A 24,184-nucleotide genomic window follows, 5' to 3' on the forward strand; every position below is an offset into this window, starting at 1 on the left:
TTCCTAAAAGCCACCAGGAAATTCCTGGTTGAAGCCATCAACATTCAGTTTAGGGACTAAATGATTACCTATGAATTAACATTTTCTGTTCTTGTTAGAGGAAAGTATAAACAGGCAACTAATGGAAATTCTCTGGTTTAACAAAATATTCCCTGCCTTGCAAGGCACCCATTTCAAGACTGAGGTGTCAAAACCAGCCTGGCTACCTATCTCAGGTCTTAATAAAGATCCTGTCAAGGGCTGATTGGCAGCACACTACACCTTGTCTTCAGGAAGGTTTCTACTGCCTATCTCAGGCTGTGACTTCTCTCTGCTCATGTTGTTTTTCTTAGGCATGTGAGCTGTTTGTTTCTTCTGGACTTTGGGAGGCCTGTCTAAAGGGTGTGATATTCTCAGGGAAGACTTGCTGCAGTTGACCCATATCAGCAATCTGGAGAGCTATGGCCCTTAACCAGCATCACTGTACCATAAACCTGCTTCCAGCCAGACAGCTTGTTTTTTGCAAGGGGGGCAGGGCTGCTTTTAGTGCTGCTACAGCCTCGTGTGAAAGCAGGGCTGTTCTACTGAAGCAGTGGTAGCATTTCAGGAACTGCTTTAAAATGAATTCATGCCTTGTTAAACAGTGCTTTAAAGTTAGTTCTTGTCTTGTTCAACAGAAAATTCTGAGAACAGAGACTTCTGTTTAAAAAAGAATACAGCAATCATCTGTATTACCATAACTTACTAATTGAAGAGTCTTCCTTTGAACAGTCCCAGAACTATTTTACTATGCTATTTATTTGGCTTTTTTAAAGTTCTGCTTCCTGACTCCCACCAAAACTATACTCTGAAATGCCACTATAGCATGGCTCATCTCAAAGAAACAATTTCTTCAGGGAGGGTGTAAAATGACCTTGAGTGAGTCAGCACTGTGTGTAGCAATCAGAAGCTTTCTATCCTCTTTGCTTTCTAGAAGGAAATGAATTCTGGACCACAGGCACCATTCATTGCGTGGCAGTTAATGGGCTCCATTCACATGAAAGTTCATATATTCCTTAAGGGTTCAGCCCTGTATGGTTTGCTGTGTAAAAGGAAAAATAGTATTTAATCATGCTGCTGTGGCTTTTCAAAAGAGTTTGTGCTTGTCTAATGTACATTGGCTTTTTGAGGGAAGAAAAGTGGTGCTTTTTGTTCTGGAGTGCTGCTTATTCAATGAGCGCCTGCTCGATGTGAAGTGCTGCTTGCTGTGGGTCACTGTTGAGAATTGCCTTCTGCTTTTCTCTGTGCTGCTTAAGTGTAATAAGGAAAGGGATTCCAGCCAGGGCTTCTGCCTGTTCCCAGGACTTATCCCTAGTAAAGCCTTCTCTCTAACCTTGAACCTTCCCCAAGAAATGTTATTAATTCCAATTACCTGCTTTGGTGAAAGGCTGTTGGCTGCAAGGACTGGGTCTGGTCCTTATGGCTCAGTGTGGTCTGAACACACAGTGTCTCCACTTCGGATTCAGAGTGAGGAATGTGCTGGCTGCTACCAGACCGAGGGAATAATGACAAGGAGACACAATCTAGCCATGCATTTTCTTCTCTGGTAGCTGCAATTCCAGATAACATACCAAGCCAGCTCTTGGTGCTAGCTGTATGTAAGCAGCAGGCCACTAGATGGGGTAAAGCAGAAGCAGTTTTGGCTTAGTTCCTTGTTTGTGCCCATTTTCATGTATTGGGTCTGTTATATATCAACTGGGCTGCTGATGTCCTTTGCAGCCCTGGTCGTCGCTGCCGCCGTCGTTTCCCCACTGTGCATTTGAGACACCACACTAAAAAATATGTGGGACTGCTGAAGCAGTTTGAGATTTCAAAGCACACCTGGGTTTGGAGAGGTAAGTTTAAAAATCAGATCAGTGGTTTTCATTGCCTGAATCATTGTTGAGTTGTCATAGCCCTACAAATAGCTGTGCCTACATAACTAGGGCTAGACTAGATGACTTCAAAGGTTGCTTCCAACCCAGAACATTGTATGATTCCAGAAACTGAGGGGTAAGAGCAGCAAGCTGATGTGGTAGGACAAGCAGCCAGATATCAACACTGACGCCCTTGTCTGCCCTTAGTGTGGAGTAGCAAAGTGGTTTTGGATTTAAATTCCAGTTGCCCCAACTTGTTACACATTAGCTTATTTTTGCCTAGTGCCATTGATGAGTACCAATTAGATTAATATCAGAGGAGATCCAAGCAGAAGACTTGTTCTCCAGCCACTACTGGCAGTTCAGTCTGTAAGAGCAGACTAGAGCCAATCTGACCTAAGACTGACCTAAGAGCAGACCAGAGCCAGTTGGAACTGGATGATCCTTGTGGTCCCTTCCAACCCTGACTGATACTATGACATTCAGGGCTTGAAATGCACAGAGAGTTCTGAACTGTTTCCCCTTCAGCACCCCACATCTTGCACCATGCTGCTTGAAAATGCACAGCTAGCTGTGGGGTCCTTGGGACCAGCTCCAACTCTGTCTGCCAGTGTTTGCTATCTTGAATGGACTGGCATCTCCTCAGGCTCTTGGCAGATGTTAAAAATCCCCAAAGTTTTACTTTCTCTTTGTTCAAAATTTATTTCATCTGAAATTAAATGCCTACAGGAAGGCCAGGATAGGACCGTTTAGAAGCTCTTGTAGAGATAAGATGAGGGGCAATGGTTTGAGACTGGAGCAGGATAGGTTTAGATTGGAAATAAGGAAGTTCTTTACTATGAGAGTGATAAAATCCTAGAAGAGGTTGGCCAGGTTTAGGCCCCGTCCCTGCAGACATTAAAGATCAGACTCGATATGGCCCTGGGCAGCCTGGTGTCCCTGCTGACTGCAGGGGGGTTGGACAAGATGACCTTTAAGGCTCCCTTCCAACCAAATGCAGTCTGTGAAAAATGAACCCCATTCAGTGTGAACTGAGGTGCATTTCTGAAGCATTAAGATCTTGAAGAATGTTCATTCCATCCTGTAAAGCAGTGACATACTAGAATAGGTTTACACCTGAGGTTTAAAAAAGGGTGAGGAAGGTGGGGGAGATCAAGTTAGTATCTAGTTAATCCACATCTGATTTCTAGTTCCATCCCTCTAAGTTGGCATCTGGTTGCTTTGGTTGGTGGTCTGTTCCCATACTATTTCTTGGGTAGCTAAAACTTTGCACGTTATCCGTCAGTGATGATGCACCTCTCATGGTGATTCTATTTTTGCAGTTTTAAAAGGAGATTGATGACTTTTCTACAGAAATAAGCAATACTTTGGCGGAAGATACAGCACCTTTTTCCCCTTATGAACATAGCTCTGCTCTTGCAGTAGCCTTGGAAGAGTTACATTAGTGCGGGTCAAGTGCGGTTTAAGCTAGGATTCTTCTGAGACCAAGCCTGGAGGCCCTGAATTTCTTTTTCAAAAGATGTTTTGATCTTCTGACAAAACTATTACTTGTGAATTTCTTGGTGATTCATATTTGCAACTAACCTTTGGAGAACTGGAATGATAACACACACTCCTCTTTGTGTTTTGTGAATGTGCCTCTCCTGGCGAGTTGCTGGCTTGTGCTTTTTTGAAGTTCAGATGAAACCATTGAATAGAGTTTTCTGTAAGCTGTTTGGGAAGGTGGAATTCCTCTGGTATCATGTAGTAAAACATGATTCCAGTCCTGCAGAGAGAGCCCTAACCCCCACCTCGGTAGGACTCCACACAGCAGAGAATCAAGAGCTTGTAGTTCCTTGTAGGCTGGAGGTCTTACATGTGCCGAAGACACTGCTGTGCCCATTTTTTATTCTATAACCTATTTTTCAGTCTTTTAAGTTTTCATGATAAGAACCATGCTTGTGCAGTATCTGTTGGAGCACTGATCCTGGCTGCATTTGTTTGTTACAACTGCAATACAGATATGGCTACTGAGAGCTAACTTGTTTTCAGTCAAAGTTTTTCACTGGTTCAGGTGATGGTCTTGCAAATGCCCCCTCCTCTGGCCTGAGCAAGGGTCGTTTGTATGGACAGGAGTTTCTCGTGTGGTAATGCAACTAAGTATTTGCCTACTATATGTGAAATAACAGGGGGCAAAGGGTTTTCAACAGCTCATCTCTGGGAGATGTGGAGGGGCAGGTGTAGGGAAGGTTACAAAAGGACCAAGTGGTTGGATGTTTTTTTTGTAGGTATAAAATAGACGGTGATGCTATGTCTCTATGTATGTAAGGCCCGAGATCTTAAAAGGGCTGAAATGTTGGCAGCCTTGTTTAACAAATGAGCCAGTCTTGTTTTGGGGGTTTTTTTTGGCGGGGAGCCAGATGATAGCTACTCTCTGACTGCTGTGGGAATAAGATCATGGGGTGTAGAGCTGAGGTCACGCAACTTGATGGCTCTTTGCCTTAAATATGGCTGTGTTACAGAGGAATTATGGCAATGTTCCTGTAGCTAAGAAATAACTCTAACACTTAAGTTTCATTGTGGTTTTGGGGTTTAAAATTAGAATGGAATCAACATACTTAATTTCTTACTGTTGTAACCTTTAGTGTCTTGTGGCTGCTGTGATGTCTGCTGTAGCACCTTCTTCATGAGTGAGATGTCAGGAAATAGAGGATGTGATGTTGCTTAATTGAAGTGTCAGACATCAGCTCTAGGAGGAGCAACCACCATTCAGAAGGAATCCTGACAACATTGAAGTTTTTATCCTTTGTGGCATTAGTTTGGTCCCCCATGGGTTAGCTGTCCTCCAGAGTGGTGGCTGGCCGCCCTGTACAAGGAGTGTACACACCTTTATGGCTTACCATCGTCCCCTAGAAACTCTGAATTCTGGTATTGAGCAGAATGCTTCAGATCATCACCATTTGAGTTTGCATGAAGGTGACTTGGATTATCTTACATTAGCAAACATGATGATCAAGCACTCTGAGGTACTGAAACTGTTTTATTATAACTCAGTAGGTTTTAATGCAGTCATAAATAACATCACAGCTCGTTGAGCAGAAGGATAAAAATCAAGGAGTTCGGTGGCAAGCCAGCTTGCATTTCCTTCACTTGAATGAAGTCAGCAATTTATTATTATTTTAGGCTGTGTCTAATGATCATATTAGTAGTGTGAAAAAAATGGATGGATCCAGACTTGCTTTATTCTTCTGCTTATTCAAGCCTTCCATACTTGGGCTGATGTGAGACATCACTGACTCTAGGCAAAGTGGTATAGAGCCCAGCTTAGTCTTTCTAATTCTTTATTAACTGTGACATGTAGAAGCTCAGGGCATGTTAACAGCATAAAACTGCTTTGAATTAACAAAATCTTCATTTTTTTCCTAACTTCTCGTGGCACTGTTGTAACGTGGGTAGCCTCAAAACAGGCGTGTTCCCGAACAAGTGTCCTTTGTGCTGTAGCCAGTGTGTTGCCAAGCGGTTTGTTAAAATCAATGGTCCTTTCAAAATTATTTTCACTCTTATTTTTGGATGCTTCTTCAAAAGTTATGGAAGGCTTTTCAGCAGATGCCCAGGCTGAGTTGTTCCAGCATGCATTGTGTGACACCAGCTGGGTTTGGTGTATTTGTTTTGTGCTTTCACATTTGGGTCACCGTTTCTGGCATGTTCTTGATATGTGCTTTGTAGGTGACCTTGAGAACATGCTGCCAGCTTCACAGTGCTCACGTAATTATGTGAATAATGAGTGTAGAATCTTTCACCTAGACCATTTTTAGACAAGTATGTAACGTGTAGATGTCTTTAGGCAAGTATGTAACAAGATGTAGAGGTCGGATTAGATGACCTTTAAAGGTCACTTCCAGCCCGACCTATGCTATGATGTTCTTCTGGTGTGCAGTGTGCCTCCAAAGTGGAGATGGTTTATTCCCTTTAATAGAATAAACCAAGAGGTGTATTTGGGCTTACAAATAGCTTTTATTTTTAAAAAAGAGAAGGTTACAACTGTTTCTCTTTGTGGCTTTTGGGTGCTTCATGTATTTTGATGTAGTGCTGCCTTTGCATTTCTCCCCGTCTCTTGTGTTGTAGTGACGACTGCTGAAATTTTGTGAATAGGTACTTCAGTAGCCCACAGGCAATATTCTGAACACCGGTTCTTTCTCACAAGCTAGCATGGTGGATTTGAAAGACTTTTAAATCAAGTTCACTTCTTGTTTAGCCCCAGAGTGCTGAAGATTACACTCCTCAACATTTGAAATGATCTTGGCTCAAACCTGTGGTGTCTCGGTGAGCAAACTTTCACAAACATCATAGTGATAAATGAGAGCAGTGTTGAGGGTGTGGCTTTCCAGAATCTATGAAAGAAATGGGTTGGGGTTGTTCTCTTTCCTATACTTTTTATTTACTCTTTGGACAAAATAGCCTCTCTTAGCTTAAATGTCACTAGTGTTTTTCCTGACATGCAGTAAGACAAGTCCATGCAGGGGCAAAGTAGGTTTCCTGCTTTAAAAGCTTCTTTTGGTATGGAATCATAGAATGGTGTAGGTTGGGAGGGACCTTAGAGATTATCTCCTAGAATGGTTTAGAACAACCCTTGGGATATTTCCTGCTTTAACCCTTAAAACTCTCATGGTGCATGTTTGCACATGAGAGATTTCCTCACCCATAAAATCATAGAATGTTAGGGATTGGAAGGGACTGATGGATGTCAAGTCCAACCCCTGCCAAAGCAGCATCACCTAGGGCTGGTCACACAGGAACACATCCGGGTGGGTCTTGAAAGTCTCCAGAGAAGGAGACTCCACAACCTCTCTGGGCAAGCCTACTCTAGGGTTCCAGCACCCTCACAGTAAAGAAGTTTCTCCTCACATTGAGGTGGAACTTCCTGTGTTCCAATTTGTGTCCCTTGCCCTTCATCCTATCACAGGACATCATGGAAAAGAGCTTGGCCCCTTCTTCTTGCCCACTGCCCTTTAGATATTTATAAACATTAATAAGATCCCCCTCTCAGTCTTTTCTCCTGGCTGAACAGCCCTGGGTCTGCCAGCCTGCTCCAATCACTGAATATAGAATTGTTGGATGGAATGAATCATTGAACAGAATCACTGAATTATGTTGATTGGAGAAGACCTTCAAGATCATTTGGTCCAACCATCATGGAGACCTGAAGCTCCTTGAATTTTATTTCAGTCTGAACAAGCAACCAACCTGTCCCATTCTGTGTGTGGCTGCCTCTGCATCTCTGGGAAGTTGGTAACAAGGGTTTTTATTTTCAAGTCAGCATGTGCTGTGTTTTAAGCTTAGCTCTGGTTATTGTATACTCAGCGTTTTGTATAAAACTAATTTCTGTGTTCTCCTTCCTTCATTTTCTATGAAAGGTGTTATTTTTTTTCCCATTGGTCCCATTTGTGTTCTTCACATTTGACTAATGAGCCATGATGAGCAACCTGAGCAAGGCCAGGAGTGAAGAAGGATGCTGTGGAAACTCTCCTCAGGGCATTGCAGGACTTGTGGAAAAACTCAGGTTTCTCCTTTTGTATAGCGAAGTCCATACTGTGTTGGGTGTGGGCTCTAGAAATACACCCAGAATCTTTGAATCCTGTAGATATGTGAAGGTTGGTGTGCTTTAAGTAATAGTCTGAGTTGTCAAGGCTCTGCATCTCTTCTCTGACATGGCAGATGCAGTAGAGTGCAGTCACTGAAGATGCAGAGAGACCTGGAAGTGAAACACTCTGCTGTGCAGGTCTATCAGGGGTTACTGAGGGCTGGAATGATGCCTGGATTAGTAACCTCTGTGAAATGCAACAGATAGTCTTGCTCAGGCTGTAAATATGAGACTGAAAGTCAAAGCTGCCACTGGCCAATGCCATGCTTGACAGCCTTAGGAGGAAGATAAGGTTGGACAAGTAGTTTTACTTCTCCAGTGTGACTCGTTCACGTAGATAGTGAAGTGTGTTAGAGTGGTCTGGTAAATCTTGTGTTGATGTTGCTTGGGCTGTAGGAAAGAGGGATATTTGTGCTTGGGCTGTGGAAAGGCTTTGTAAGGGGGTGGTGAGAGCAGAGATAGCTTCAGACCATCTGCACTGGGTTTGAGCTCTCAGGCAGCCAAAATGTTTGTGATGCTATGACTCTGCTCCCTCTTGAGTTCACATCTCTATGCCAGCTCTTGCAAGAGAGCTTTTTGGATACAACTTTGTGTCGATCGCTGACAGTTCCTGTAAGAGGGAGTCCTTTCTGTCCTACTGTGAGCAATCTCAAACCTTCCTGTGCTGATGAAAGTGCTGCCCAGCTTCCTGAGGAGCGAGGAAGATGGTGGAAGTGGACATAAATATCAGGTGCTTTTTACTGTGACAGTGCCATAATTCAAGCTTGCATGTCAGATGCAGTTGTGTGGCTGATATTGTTGCCTCTTAGTCATAAAACATTTACGCTCTGAAGCACCTGGGGTAGGTGAAATCATAGCAAAAGATTTGTGCCTGGCATTTTATGGAGTCAATTACTTGTCTGTCCTAAAATGTTGCAGTGCTGTTTTGGTATTCTCTCAGTAACTGTATAAAGTATAAAATTTATGGCATGTGCATTGGGGGGAGCAAACATCTGAAGTGATGGTGTCCTAACCAAACAGGCAAGTAAAAGGGAAGAGTTCAAAGGACTGAATCCTGTCTGAAAGCCATGCTTGTGGATTGGCAGTGAGCATGCCTTGAACCTGCAAATTGCATCAATTCCTGTCGCCTTACGCAAATTTGGCTAACTTCTCTTTCATTTCCTTAGATACTGTTGTCATGTGCTTCTGTAGCTAAAGCACAGTTTTTAAATAGTAATCCACAAAAACTTTGTTCTTTTTGTCTGCTTCATGTCTTTCCCTTGGATGTAAAAGTCACGTTACGCAGAGGAATTTTTGGTGATGGGCAAAACAACCCCTGGTTGTATAAACCACGTTCGTGCTGTACAATGTGCCTTTTCTTCTTCATAGCTCTTTGTGCTTCAGGATGACTATTGGATCTATTTAGATTGCAGTGATGATGCTAGAGCTTAAATAACTCTCTTGTACCTGCCTTGGTTTGCTAGTTCAGAGGATGTCTTCTGGATGATTTAAGTAACCAGGGAGTTTTATTGTGCTAACTGCTGTTGTTTCATTGCTTTGGCTGTGTTCTAAGATAAAATGCTGGAATCAATATAGAATCATAGAATTGTTGGGGTTGGAAGAGACCTCAAGGATCATCTAGTTTCAACCCCTCTGTTGTGGGCAGGGACCCCTCACACTAGATCAGGTTGCTCAGAGCTGCATCCAGTCTGGCCTTAAAAACTTCTGGGAATGAGGCTTCCACTACCGCTTTGGGCAACCTGTTCCAGCGCCTCACCACCCTCATGGTGAAAAACTTCTTCCTAAGCTTTCAAATGTGTCATTCTATAGTCAATACAATTTACCTCTTTATTATTCTCCTGCTCTTGGGCTTTCTGGTCAGTGTTCTTCTGGCCACTCTTCCCAGGTTCTGTACCCAGGGGAGCAAATATGTTCAGGAAACGACAGAGGGAAGGGGTGAGTGGGAGCTGGAGGGGTTACTGAATGGGTTTATCTATTACTAAATTGACTGTTGCCCTATGGGAAATGATACATCACAGCCCAATCAATTTATTTTGATTACATTTCAAATGATCTAGCTGTACTATCTTGGAGGACTTGAAAGGTTTCAGAAAGCAACAGGGCTGGACTTCTCATGTGAAGCTACATCAGGCCACTGACATCCTTAGGGGGAAAAATGTGACGCTGTTGCTTAATGTTTGAATGCAGCATGTGGGAAAATGTCTTTGGGAATGAGTTAAACCATTGTCTGGCTGGTTATTTGGTTTGCTCCAAGTTGGATTCTCTCTGACATCGCAGTGAAACCCATGATCAATGATTTAATGAAATAATTTAAAGGGTTTTTTTATGGTCTTTAGGATTTTCAGAGTTGATGGATTGAGCTGTGGTGAATATGACTTGGAGAATCTTGAATCTGGAGTAGAAAACTGAAGGAGAATGAATCAGTCTTAATGCAGGAGGCACTGATTGATTCTTTCTCGTGTCATTCTCCTTAGATTATTTGTTTTGTTACCTTAGCCTAAAGGATAGACACCTATTTATACAACTTTCTCTTTTCATTGAAAGTCCTAGAAAACAATTTGTGGCTACTGCTGTTGGGTTTTTATCCTTGAAAGCAGTGGGTTGAAGCAACTTTAAAAAGCAGCTTTGAAGCTCTGGATTAGCATGTTGAACAGGCTTTCTGCTGCTGTAGACCCAACTGAAGTCTGCAGGCCTTGCAAAACACTTCAGTGGATGTGGTTTTGTATCGTTTTTCTTTGGGTGCCATTAATTGTTAAATGACACAGACTTTTAACCTTTCTTAAAAATCCCATGACATTTAGCTGTCTAAGCAACAAAAAGTCCTATTGAGCTGAGAAAACTGACCCAAACGTATTTTATTTGTAATTATAAACTGGGAGTCCTAAGGCAATTTACTTGAAACAAATGATCTTTTTAATTTAATAAATAAATAAATAAAAGAATAAAAGAAAGGAGAAAAAAAAAAAAGAAAAAGTGGAGCTGGGGAAAAAGTCTTCTCCCCCTCCTTGGGTAGCCATCCTCTGTAAATGTCTAGTGTGTCCCTACGCCTAAGTCTATCTCTGCTTGACTGAGGTGGTTTGGCTTTGCTTTGACAGAAAGGTTCAGATTCTTTCAGTGAGAAGGATCTCCTTATGTGTGGTTTTGGGAATGAGAATATGCTCCTTCCCAGCTTGTTGGGGCTAGAGAAGGGAAGCCAGCAGCTTTTGGCATCGTAATGGCCTTTCGTCATCTGTGTTGCACAAACAGAGGCTTTGGGACAGCTTCATCTTTGCACGCCCAGGCCTGATGTCTCCACTGCTGAACTCCATGTCCTCATTCTAGCAATTAATTTTTCACTAGGAAACAGGTGTTGCACTCCGTAAGCTGAAATAAAGAGGAGGAGAGCTCTGAGCAGCTCAGCCTGAGTGTGGCAGATGCTGAATACAAAGCTAGTTCTGGTCAGGACCCACGGTGAGTTCCCCGTGTGGGGATGACCAGATGCTCGGAGGTGATGGCCTTTGCAGAATGGATGAGAGAGATGGAGGTGTGGTATTTGCCATGAAAGAAAAGGGAAGATGAAAAGTGAGACAGATCAGGAGGTGGTGAAGGAATTCCTTGGGAACAAGAGGTGTCTGAGTCTGGGGGCAAGGAGACCTCTGCAGGTGGAGCTTTCTGAAGCAGGACTTGGTTGTATTCAGGGTGGACAAGTCCTTCTCTGCTGTTTGTGTTTCAAATGTGGCTTTGTTCACCTCATTCATTTAATGTTTTGATCCTGATGTTTTTTCTTCTTGGCCTCGTTGCCTTTTCATCAGTTCATGCAAAAGCTGTGGGAACATGAGTAAACCAGTAGTAGTCTGGATATCTGCAGAAGGTTTGGCAATGAAATGGTATTTGAATTGTTCAGTAGTTACAGGAAAGATCATAAGGGAACCGTTTAGTTCTTCAGTTTTGTAACTTGAGTGTTTCAGGATAGGATTTTATTGTTGTTTTGATTTCTTTTTTTATGTGTTTGGGTGTTTTGTTTTCTGTAATGCAGCACCTAACATTGTTCATACAGCACTATTCTGTGATCACAATGAAACAGATAATTTATTTTTGTCTGTTTCTCCCTAGATGGCAAGTGAACTTTGAATGTAGTGGTGCTTGGAGATGTGACAAGTAACACACTGTGATTTTAAGCAGTAATTGAGATGGCAAAGCCAGTAAGTGGCATTGCATCTTGAAAAAATACTCTTAACACAAGATGTGTTGGTTTTGTGCTTGCTTCCTGCTGGTACCCATTTCAAACAAATCAAACCAGTGCATGGACAAATTCTTAAGTGTATAAATAACAAAAGCTGACTAATTTAGCCTTGTTGCCTTCATCCAGAAGTACTGGTGGGTCAAAGATTGATCCTGCAGCAATTAATCAGCCTCTGACTATGGTTGGAGTTGATCATAAAGGTTTTTCCTACCTAAATAATGCCATGAACTTAAAGTTTTCCTGCAGGATGATTAGTAGAAAAGACACAGCTAATTAATGGTTATTAATTTTTTCTTCTTCACTGTCATTTTCATGATTAGCCTTTTGCTTTCTGGATTAAACCATGCAAGACACATTGGCCAAGCTGATGGGCTTCCATGCCTTGTGTGTGCGCCCAAGAGTGAACTTTTCTGTATCCTTCTGCAAGAGGGATTTGGTCTGTGCACACACATGTGGAGCAGGGTTGTATTGCTCTGTTGTCACTGTTCCAAATTCTTGTTCTCATTAGCAAGTTATTGGTAAATCAAGTGAGTCCCAGCAAGACTTGACCCAAGGAGCAAGTATTGGAAGTATTGTTTCAGTTGCTTGAGTTGGCTTCATCCCGAGGAACAATTTGAGCTGTATGTTTGTACTTAAGCACACAGCTGTGTTTTGTGTTTAAATTCCTGAGCTCCTGATCACCTTAACGGGAAACCTTTCTAGTTGTTCAAGTTGAAGGAAGCATGTGGGTCTACTCAGGAGTCCTGTCACTGATGTGTGATGTAATATAAGGATCTTGAAGAATGTAGTCTGAAGTACACCTAAAATCCCCGCTGATACAATGTGTATGCTTAAAGCTAGTGAAAGCCATTGATGAAATGTTTGATTGATGCTAGACCCAAAAAAATCTGCTCTATGCTTATCTTGTTTCTGTGATGTGGAAGAAGGCAGGCAACTTCTCAGAAACCATTTTTTTTGCCTGCTCAGATACTTGAACTGGATGTATGTACTGGAATTAGCAGTCAGATGTCAAGATCACCAGAGGTATGAGACAGCAAAGCTTGGGGTGAGATTCCCAGAGGCTGAGGAGAGACAATATTGATTTCTATAAATACCTGAAAGGTGGGTGTGGGTCTCTCTTCACAAGTCACAACTACTTGGACAAGAGGAAATAGCATCCAGTTACACCAGGAGAGGTTTAGGTTAAACATTAGGAGATCCAGAGGGTTCCTTTTCAAGTTAGTTTTTCTTGCACATCTGTCCCCATTCAGATGCATGTCTTGAGGAGTGTATCCAAACCAGTAAATATCATCTTGAGCTCTGTGTCTTGTGAATTTGGAAGAACAAGAAGAACTATTCTTCAACCCCAAAGTCAAGAAAGGGCTAAGGACCAAAATTAGATCTTAATTAAGTCAAAGCTTTTATTCATGGTTTAAATTTCAGGGCAGTGGAACTTGGATTTACGGTTTGCTTTTCAGCTCTTTGCTAGTGAGATATTTTGTCAAAAATAAAGCAAGACTGCTTTGCAGCTTATCTACAGACTGACCGTGACTGGTACATCTTGGGATATTTGCCCAAGCAGGCAGATGTGAGTGCTCTTTGATGTAGAGGCTGCAGAAGAGGACAAAGAAAGAGTTAGTCTCACCAGAGAGCACTGAGTGTATAAAGATTGCCCCATCAGATTTCAGCGGTGGAGCTCATAAGGCATTAAGTGGCACAACAAAAAATCAAACTAAAGTTTTCAGATGCCATCTCTCTGTGGTCTGTTGTGCCTTACACTTGACCAGAGTGATGTTAGTCGAAACTGGTGTGTCTGTCCAAGAAAGGACATGTCTGAAGCTGTTTCCGTCCTGTGGGTGCACCTGTCTTTGTTGTAATCACATGTAGGGTGGGAATAGTTAAGTCTTATTCTTCTTCATTTGGAGGCTAATTGTATGTTCTTGTATTCAAATGTGAAAGTAGATTTGACCAGCTGTGCATTAACAGAAAGTGTTCAAGGCCTGTATACTTGTGGAGCCATTTAATGACAGAAAAGAGACGGCTGTCTGTGTTCCTTGGGTTCACTACTGGATTTGTGTGAGGTGACAGGTCCTTGGAGTTTATCTAGTGTATAGTGACTGTAGTTCTTCTGGTAGATTATTTTCTGTAAATGCAATAGAGCATCTCTCCATTGCTGCTGATTTGAAGCCCAGAGACCTGACAGTAAATGAATGTCCTTGAAATCACTTGTTGCCCATGTGTGGCTAGAGCTGACTTTACATGAAAACATGGTCTAATGGCTAACTGTTCAGCATACTTCCAGAAGGACAGACCATTTTCTGTCTGCCAGAGATTAACTTCTAATATTTGCTGCCCTGTACCAAAGAGGACATACTTCTCAACAAGATTAAAATTCTCAGGGAGTAGTTACTCTTTTGTATTAAGTAGAAAACAGCAACTTTAAAAGTTAGAGAAATAATACATTCCTTTGATTAATGTTCACAACTTCTTTCTCCTACCTTCCCTGGCATATTGAGAGCAACATACTCTGTTGAAAACAAAAAATTCTGGAGTAGCAAAGTAACACAAACTGTTGTAGGATAATACAACAAAGACTTCAGGAAAGCATGTTCTTGTGGAAATAAATCTGTGTTTTGCCAACAAGAATTCCATATCAATTAAGCAGAATAAGTTTCAAAAGTTGACATGGAGTGGAGTCTGTTCAATTCATTGATTATATCACAGTATATTAGAGGTTGGAAGGGACCTCAAGAGATCATCAGATCCAAAACCCCTGCCAAGGCAGGATCACTTAGGGTAGTCTGCACAGGAATACATCCAGGTTGATTTTGAAAGTCTCCAGAGAAGGAGACTCCACAACCTCCCTGGGCAGCCTGTTCCAGTGCTCCATCACCCTCACTGTAAAGAAGTTTCCCCTCATGTTGAGGTGAAATCTTCTATGTTCACGTTTGAACCTGTTGTTTCTTGTCTTATTACAAGACTGTGGTGCCACCAAAAAGAGTTTGGTCCCCTCCGCTTGACACCCACCCCTCGGATATTTATACACATTGATGAGATCCCCTCTCAGTCTTCTCAAGACTAAACAGCCCCATGGATCTCAGTTATATAATAATTGATGATGCACAGCCGACATGTAAATCTTGGAATTTTGCTTATCTTTCTCTCCTGTGAACCTGAAGAATGGGTGGGAGATGGGTGCAGATCAAAGAGGCTCTGCTCCATCCGGTTGCCTTGGCAGGGTCCGCATAGAACAGCCGTGGTTTCTTGTGCCTGCGGAGCAAAAGGAATGGGCAAATTCTGATGGACAAGTAGAGCTTGTTTTTAAAATAACATACTCAAAGATAAGTGCTAGGAAAATAACTGGTTTACTGATAACTTTTATCTGCTTGGAAGATGAAAATTTAAGTGAAAACAGATTTATCTGGGTAGCCGAACTCTTAGGCTGGTGATAAGATTGATAATGCAGTTTGGGACTGGCAGAGCAAGTGCTGTACTTATCACAGCAGACTTCTCTATTGTGTTGTCTTGCCATTTACTGCAACAAATCAGATTAAACTCTCTAGAAACACTCTCTTAAGTGTGCTTCCTTGTGCAGCAGAGCCCTTGGAAAATAAGGCAAGTTGAGCAGCTTTTGATGCCTGTGCTTGAGTACTGGCTCTTATCGAGGAGTGGGTGGAAAGGAAAAAGTGAGTTCTGGATGGTGTAGGACTGTGCACAGTACCGTGACAAGTGCAGATAAGTGTTTGGAACATGCTTTAGCCCATTGTCAACCATTGCTGACCTGGAAAACTTCTTCCAGTGGTAGATTGAGACAGAATTGATGGGCTTTGAAGCACCAGGGAGGCTAAGGTCATGAAAGACCTTTTTCAAGGCCTTCATAGTCAGCCCTGGGTGGACATGAGAGATAGGGTGGTGGACTGCTGCAGTCAGAAGCCAAAGATAGGTCTGTGTAACTCCATGGGTTTATCTAGTGCACCCCACTGCCAGAAGATGTGTGTTAGGCTGGTAGGGCATTGGTTATTTCTGTTATTTCTTACTCTGTACTTAAAAACTTCTAACCTTACTGCCAAAGAAAAATACCATTGTCTGTATTGGTAGGACTGGAACGAAAGATGAATAGCGAGTTAGCCTTGAGCAAACTGTCAATCTGACTTTGATAGCCCATCACTTAAAAGGTTCTTTTATGCTTATGCAAAAGCATGATGTCAAAGCTGGGGAGGAAAAAAAAATAATACCAATATTTAGGACTAAACTTGCTTAGCTTCCAAGAAGAGCCCCTGTGTGAACTGTTTGCTTCTCCACATGCGTGGCTAATTGCTGTAGGTTACTCTTAAGTCTGAGCAGCGGCGTTCCAGTTTCTTCTGCTGTAGCTTGTTTATGGTGTTCCCATACGGGAATCTCTCAAACTGGAGCAGCAAAAGAGCAAGGGATATTGCAACTGCTTCTCTTGCAACCCATTAGTAGTATGCTGGAAATGCTTGAGTATAATCATTATCAGGTGAGTTGTTGCCGATTTATTTTAAAACCTGTTGCTAAGAAGGCTTACAGCCTACAGGAAATCCTTTTTGCTGGTATCTAGTGTGCTTGAGTTAATTTCTTCCAGAAAAATAAGTGGGGGATGTACGTGGTCACTTGTAACAGCAAGAAGTGACTCCAATGGAACTGGTTTAAAACAAAAAGGAAAGGTCTTAGGGTGTTGTCCTGTTTGAGTTTGTTTTCTACCTTCCGATAAAAATGTTAGCGATCATAGGAAGGTGACAAAATTTCCAGGATGTGGTGAAAGTTTTGTGTGGAAAAAAAATTGTCTTGTTTGGGATGTGCAAAACTGGTTTGGTGTGGGGTTTAAAAAAAAATAAAAATATATGTATATATAAATTTCTAAGTACTGAAAAGCTTGTCTTACAAAAATAGCAGTTGCTGAGGACAGTGATTGATCTGAACTGAAACACTTCTGTTCTTGCATCTTATTTGCATGATGTGTTTATAAACAGGCTGTCTTATTTATATAGGATTTAGGACATATATCTGAGATAGAAAAAAATTGTAGGCAAAAAGAACAAGGTGTATTCCTTTGCTTTTTAACCAATGTGTTACTTAAGGAACTCAAGTTACTGAAACCGAAAAAACCCACAACAAACCTCTGTTACTTGACCTCTGATAAAGGACAGCAATACGCTATGTGGTTTTAAATGATAGCTACTAACAAGTAAAATGAATCCTGCACTACAACTTGTTTCTCCATGTTTTAGTGATGATGAAATGTTGTGCAGCTGAAGGTCTGAAATGCAGAGCTGTCTGTTCTGGAGGATCTCATAAACGCCAAAACCCGAATGTTGGCCTGAAGTGAGGAACCTTATGTGGTGGAAAAATAAGTGCAAGTTGTTGTTTTACTAAGTCAGTTATTGGAACATAAGTTCAAATAGATTTCTTGCCACCAAATATGAACTAGTGAAGTGCTTTTGACTTCCTTGGAGCTGCTGAGTTTAAGTCAAATGCTTAGCTGGTTTATGTGTCACAAGCGTAGAGCTCAAATGGATAGTATGTGTAATGTTAGAGTAAAATAAAACAATCTGCTTTTTTTTTGTCTTACAGGTGCAGACTCACCTTGAGAATCCAACCAAGTATCACATTCAGCAAGCCCAGAGGCAGCAGGTAAAGCAGTACCTCTCTACTACTCTGGCAAATAAACATGCCAACCAAGCCCTGAGCTTGCCATGTCCAAACCAGCCCGGTGATCATGTCATGCCACCTGGAACTGGAAGCAGCGCGCCCAACAGCCCGATGGCTATGCTCACCCTTAACTCCAACTGTGAGAAAGAGGTAATGCATGGTCTTCAGCATGATGGAATTGCAGCCTGCTTGCTCTCTGCTTTAAACCATATTTGCTTGTTATTAAGATGTTCCTTCTCTCTTCTTTCCTGAACTGTGCACTTTGAAAATGCAACTTGTACATCTAGGTCTGCCTGATGCATATATACTTGCATAGACCATTTTGACAGAAAAATGATGTCCCTCTAACGTCCTCTTCTTTGAACTATTTTAGTACTTTATGCTTATTAAACCTTTTTTTTGGTTATTGCTCATTTTTCCTTCTTGCTTGATGCATGCAGTGAATAATTGACCTTTGGAGAATACAAAGCAGTTTTGTAAGCTGTAGCTTTCTGCAATAATGTTATTTATGGCTCATTAAGTGTAGGAAGAGCAAAGAGCATAGCAAAAATAACTGAAAAACACAAAAGCTTTTTGATAATTTCTTTTGATATTTTGGATATTTTTACAGTAAAATTTGAGCAAGTCTCTTGCTTAGCTGGAAGGCCAGATTTTCCCAGCTTATACATCCCAAAATGTTACTGATTGCTGTTTCATGGTGAGGTCAGTGCTGCAAGTATAACACTTCACTAGCCTTTGCCTGGAAGTCCTTTGCAACCTTGTCTTAATCTTTGCTGGCAAAAACTTAGATGGAAGTGACATGTGTGCTCAGGTGCTGAAGGAAGATGATTTGTAGGATGTCAACAAGTGCAAGAATCATGTCAATAATTTTGTAACTTGACAAATGGGAGACAATTGTAGAGCTCCTCGTGTCCCTTCATCCTCCCCGCTCAAGCCTTTGTGCCAGATTTTTACCGCAGACGCGCTCAGAGGGAAACATTATGCAACTCCAAGAAACAGTTATTACAAAACCTATTTTGCACAGGAAAGAGAAATGACTTGTGCTCCATGGCTTTAATAGAAATGAACATCAAGTAGTTCCACCCTGTCATCCCAGTTGTACCTATTTTTTTTTTTATTTTATTCCCCCCCCAAGATATTTACAGCTTTGCTTTGCTGTGTCATCAGGCACATGTATGCATGACACTGTTTCAATCGTGCTCTTTTGGGGACTGAGACTGTGCCATGAACTCAGATCCATGCTTTGCTTCTCTTTTTTTTTCTTTTTTTTTTCTTTTCTTTTTTTTTTTTCTTCTCTTTTCTTTCTTTTCTTTTCTTTTTTATTTCTGCAGGGATTTTATAAATTTGAAGAGCAAAGCAGGGTTGAGAGTGAGTGCCCGGCTCTGAATACACACTCACGAGCATCATGCATGCAGGTACTGGATGACACAGGAGCTGGAGCACAGGTCCCCTTTCTCATGAGCATGTTTCTTTGAAGTTACTTTGAAGAATAGACTTGCCCCACTGTGTCCTTAAGAAGTTGAATATAAGATGCATTTAAGGAACAAACCAACAACCTTGTTTATTAGCATTGATGTCAAAAGTGCATGAAGACACCCAAAGAGGGTTAGTGCTTTTCTGGCACTGTAACACTATAGCAGAACAACATCTCAGCCATGCTTTAAGGCCTCATTTCAGGAAATCTCTTCTAATGCAGTTTCCCCAAGACTGCATGCATGTGTTCTTCTCCTGATAGTTTCTAGGACTACATCTCTACGATGATCACAATCACATTTAAAAAGTGATATGAGAAGGCTTCAATCCCTCTGTGGTAGTTCATCCTCAATAGTCGTCCTTTAATTTTGTTTTATAAATCACTTTTTTTTTTAACTAAGAGGATTTTTATTTCTAGTAACAAGATTTCAAGTTCCTTTCTTGCCCTCACTTCCAGTCAATGTAATCTGTTCTGATACCGCTTTCCTGAGCTGATACAAGGTCCCAAAGACTGCTGTTTATGCCATCAGCTTCATGCATTGAATTTGTAGAAGACTGTCAATTAAGCTTCTATTTTTTATAGTGGGTAAGAAGGAAATACTTAGTTCTGTAGGACAATTCAGAGCACCTGCATAGGTGCTTTGGAAGGCTCTGTTTCTCCTGACCACACAGGAGCTTACAGAGACATCTTGCAGCTTAGCTCTATAAATAAGATGGCTTGTACCAGCTAAAATAATTTCCAAGCTGCTTTTGGGTGATGCTTTCTGGGAGAGTGTATGAAGGGCTTGAATCCAATGATTCTGTTGCTGAGTGGGCAACCTGTCAACCAGAAACAAGCCTTTTCCTTCCCCTGCAAGATGTCAGGGGTTTGGGCATTACTGTCTGCATGGAGGTTTTGCCCTAACAACTAGAGGAAGGAAGGAGACAGTGCTGCATGGGGGAGAGTGAGTCACATCATCAGTAGCTTGTTCTGCAAGGAGTTATAGCCTCTGCAGTTCCTTGGAGGAACTGTGTAGGTAGTGCAGGGGATCTGCTGGTGTGAGGATTGGATTAGACTGTGAAGCCTCAGCTTTATCATTACTTAACTGTCCTAGCTGAGTAACAGGAGTCATGGCTGAGGAATGGATTTGGACTGTGGCAGAACTGCGCAGGCACTTCTGCTTGGGCCCATGCTGCAGAGAGCCAGAGTGCTTTGTCAGACCTCTGTATCCTAACAGTTTTAGTAACTGTGATGTGTTTGCTTGTCCACCTTTTCTGCTGCAGATGGACGACGTGATAGATGACATAATTAGTCTGGAGTCAAGTTACAATGAAGAAATCCTTGGCTTGATGGACCCAGCCCTACAAATGGCAAATACGGTACAGTGGTCCTTTCCTTCTGGTTTCCCTCTTAACCCTGATTGTCTTTCCTTGAGAGAACACAAAACTGTAGCATGACTTCTTTCCTATTAGGTAGTTACTGTATTGTCCCATAGAGTGTAATTGTTTTTTTCTTGGAAGAGCTTGTAATGAAAAGCATGAATTAAAAATCTCAAGCTAGAGTCAGGTTGAGGGGATACTTTTCTTATTTCAAAGTCAGCTTAGTCCATGAGAGGACTGTAACAAAGGAGGGAACTAGGCAACAGAAATGAGCCTGTACCCATCAGTATTAAAGGTCACTGTGAGCATTATGCTTGGCTTCAGAAAGCCTGGAAGGAACCTCTAGTGCCCCAGGTTCCTGTATCTTGTATTCAAGTAAGAAATTTTATGGCATAGTAAAATGTGTTAGCATCCCAGTCCAGTGTAATTCTTAGCTCTAACATCATGGCTTTAAGCTTAACCTGATTTCAAGTGGAGGGAAGTCCCTAGCTAGATGGTAGCAAAGATGTTACTAAATTTAAGGGGAGGAAAACAGAATGTGAAAACTACCCTTCCAAGCACACAGAAGAGAATAAAGAAGTTTAAGTGCTGAATAGAGGAGAGTAATGTAGGAAATCTGTGACAAAAGGCAAGAACACAGAGATGTGGAAGTTGGTGAGCAAGGGGGAAAGCACAGGTTACCTCTGAGCTGCTGTTTGTGTTTGCTGGTTCACATTGCTCTGAGCATTAATCTAATCGTACTTCTGTCATAATCTTATTTTCATCTTTTGTGGAGGGTAGCTCCAGTAAATTTTTTGCCTTAGGCTCGAATGCTGTTAGATCTGGCTGAGCAAATTTCTGCCAGGGTTGGCATCTGTCTTTTTAATCTGGTGCCAAAATGTACAGTTTACCACATAGCATTGGGTTTGTAGCATAGGTTTGCATTTGCTGGCCGTAGCCATCTGATGTCATATTAACCTAGTCCTGCGCTCCCACAAATTCCCACAGCCCTCTTGGAGACATGGTGCATGCCACAGGAATCCACCCACCAGCATCCCTTGCTAAATAGTGCACTTTCAGTAGAGGGAGAAATAAATTGTGGAGTCCTACCAGAAAGAATGAATTTCTCTTTTATCTAAAGTGACTTGAAAAGTACTTCTGTCCTGGAATTTGAAAGGAAAATGTAAAAAACCATGAAAAAGAGAGTTTTCAAGTTAGTTACTCTTTGTAGTTGAGGGATCAAGTTCTTCTGGAGTTTTTTCTCTGAAGTTCCATTGGATTGGAACCCATTAAATTAGAGGGAACTTGCACGTCTTTGTGCTTTTCTTTCCCTAGCTCTTTGCTTCCAGGCAAGGACATAATGGTTCCCTGTAGTCATTATTTAGGGCACCCTGCATCCCTCATGCTTGCTGTGTGGTAAAGACTGATCCACATCTGCTGTGAAACTTCAGAGTTTGCCCACTGTGTCACAGAGTTGCCTAGGCTGGAGAAGACCTTTAAGATCATTGGGATTAGAATAGAATAGAATAGAATAAACCAGGTTGGAAGAGACCTTCAAGATCATCGCGTCCAACCTATCACCCAACACCACCTAATCAACTAACCCATGTAACCAAGCACCCTGTCAAGTCTCCTCCTGAACACCTCCAGTGACGGCAACTCCACCACCTCCCCGGGCAGTCCATTCCAATGGGCAATCACTCTCTCTGTGTAAAACTTCCTCCTGACCTCCAGCCTGAACTTCCCCTGATTATTAACCTAACGCTGACAAGTTTTTTTGACTACATCATACATGTAAGCACTAAGTCTACAAGTAATGAACTCTGTAAAATAAGGATATGAAATAGTAGAATTAAGACTTGTTTACTGAGACATTTCAGGTTTTGGAGGTAAAGAGCATGTTTCAGTCTCTGAATTAACCTGATACCAGCCCTGAAGAGCTGGAAAATGAACCATGGTCCCAAGCAATTGGTTTGGGGAAAAACGGAACCTGATCTAACAGACACTTCTCTTTTGGAGCAGGATTTAGCACTTGGAGCATGCAACATTTTGCTAGTAAAGAATTCGTGTCTCTAGACTGCGCTAAGTAGAGGTGGAAGAAATCAACAGAGGAAATGGTCTCTTTAGAGAGGCAACCTATAAATAGCAGTGCTGGGAGTATGACAAAGGCTGCTATTGTTCCCTAACCAACAAAGGACAAAAGGAGCAGTTTGTTACATTTGGTAACAGTACTTAATTGATAAGCAAAATCAGAGATTTCTGTGCAGAGTGAGCTGAGGGAGGTTTGCAAGTACCTCTTAATTGAAAAGGGCTTGTTGCAATCAACTGCTTGGGGAAGTGTTTGTAAACTTTGGGTCACAGGTGACCTGGCATTGCTTCTGTGCTAAACAGTCACTAGTTTGCCGAGAGGGTTTTCTGCTTAGATCTGACCTAATAATTGGATTGCTGGGTACTGTGTAAAGTACTCTTGTTGCCAAGTTGAGATGACAACTAATTCAACTAATCAGTTCTAGCAAGAGTCTTAACATGGAAGACCTTGTGAGTACGTGCAGCTCCACATCTAGATATGACTTTCCTGTGCACGTTAAACTCTGAAGTAGAGAGGAGTCTTATTTCAGGGGTTGTTGCTGAGTGTTTGCTTGTAGGGAAGGGAACAATGCAATACGTTGTAGGCTGCATGAGCTGGGGAAAAGAATCCACTCTAGTGTGTACTGATAGCTCAGAAAGTCTCATTGGTCACACAGCTGATGTCTCAGTGATTTTAATGCTGAGGCTTGAGTGACCTAACTCACAGAATGGCTCAGGTTGGAAGGGACCTCGGAGATCATCTACTCCCACCTCCCTCCCATGGACAGGGACAACTCTCAACTAGACTTGACTGCTCAAGGCCTCATCTAACAATTACCATATTTCTCTTATATAAAAGCAGTTTAAAAAAAAAAGCAAATGCAAAATGATTGGAAAGCTGAATTTTGCCTTATTTGGTATATTTGCACTTTGTTTTTTTCATCTGAAAGGAATTGTATGAAGTTAGTCCCAAAAATGGGAATTACAGCATTCCTGGAGAAGAGGCTTCTCAGAGGCTTCTCAAAGACTAATAATGGGTATGGACCATGTGTGCAGTCAACACTCCTAGTAGAAAATTTTAACAAGATTTGACCTCTGGAGTTCAGCTTGCTGGGAAAAGTAATCAAAGAAAGAAGCTGATCAGTCTCTTTGCTTATGGATCACTGATGTAAACTGAGGCTGTTGGCATCTCCAATGTAAATTTCCTTGATAAGCATTCGTGTGTACATGCAACCTCAAAGGTTTAGCAGCTGTGCAAATTCCTGCCTTCATCATCCTTTATTTAGCTAATGCTGCTTCAGCAATGCTTGTACTTTGGTTGTAGCACAGCTCTTGGTTGGGCTCCTCTGGCGCTTGCAACTTCTGTAGGACTTCAGTGTGCACATTCAGCAGCTGCTGTGCCTGCCTTTTGTGAGGATTGCTTACACAGGGCCTGTTTATTTACATGGAAATCTGGCAGTGCTGACATCTTTTGAAAGAAAAGACTTGTAATAATCAAGGTCCACCTTGTAGTAGGAAGGTAGCTTGGTGACCTTAACTGTTCTCCATGTGTCATCACAACCTAGCTTCTTCACTCAGGCTTTGAGATGTTAGCCTCTGGATTTCTGACAAGAAAGAAAATTTATTTCCTTCCCCCCCTCCCCCCCAAACCCCTGAAATTCCTAATTAGATTTTGCATGTCTGGTTTTGAACTTCAAGTCCCTGTGCTACAAACAAGGTCTTTGTACTTTCTTCATGCTTAAAAGCATGAATAGAAAAAGCCCATCCAAGTCAGAAGGCTGGATGATGCTGCTGCTCTGCCAGTGTCATGGATGCGTTTGAGGGGCCAGAAGATAAAGAATCAGCCTTGTAGAGCAGTGAGAGCGAATAGTCACCCTGACATTAATGTGGGAAGGTCACAACTGGGAGCAAAAGCTGTGATGGACAGCTGTGATCTCAAGT

General features: G+C 41.9%; 1 protein-coding gene across 8 annotated transcripts in view; it reads left to right on the plus strand.

The window, feature by feature from the left end:
- MITF (melanocyte inducing transcription factor) overlaps positions 1–24,184 on the plus strand; it is a 111,279-nt gene that overhangs the window by 72,778 nt on the left and 14,317 nt on the right. For 3 of the 8 annotated variants that reach the window (XM_068154343.1, XM_068154342.1, XM_068154344.1), the window contains 3 exons: positions 17,288–17,515; positions 18,697–18,780; positions 20,102–20,197. In XM_068154343.1, the coding sequence (XP_068010444.1) occupies positions 17,288–17,515; positions 18,697–18,780; positions 20,102–20,197 (408 nt within the window). Of the gene's footprint in view, positions 1–15,800; positions 16,194–17,287; positions 17,516–18,696; positions 18,781–20,101; positions 20,198–24,184 lie in introns of those variants that run through there. The other 5 variants (XM_068154345.1, XM_068154347.1, XM_068154348.1 and 2 more) reach the window with 4 other exon arrangements.

The sequence above is a fragment of the Melanerpes formicivorus genome, unplaced genomic scaffold (assembly GCF_026170545.1).
Source record: "Melanerpes formicivorus ecotype bairdi unplaced genomic scaffold, bMelFor1.0.p_v2 SCAF_28, whole genome shotgun sequence".
NCBI lineage: Eukaryota > Metazoa > Chordata > Aves > Piciformes > Picidae > Melanerpes > Melanerpes formicivorus.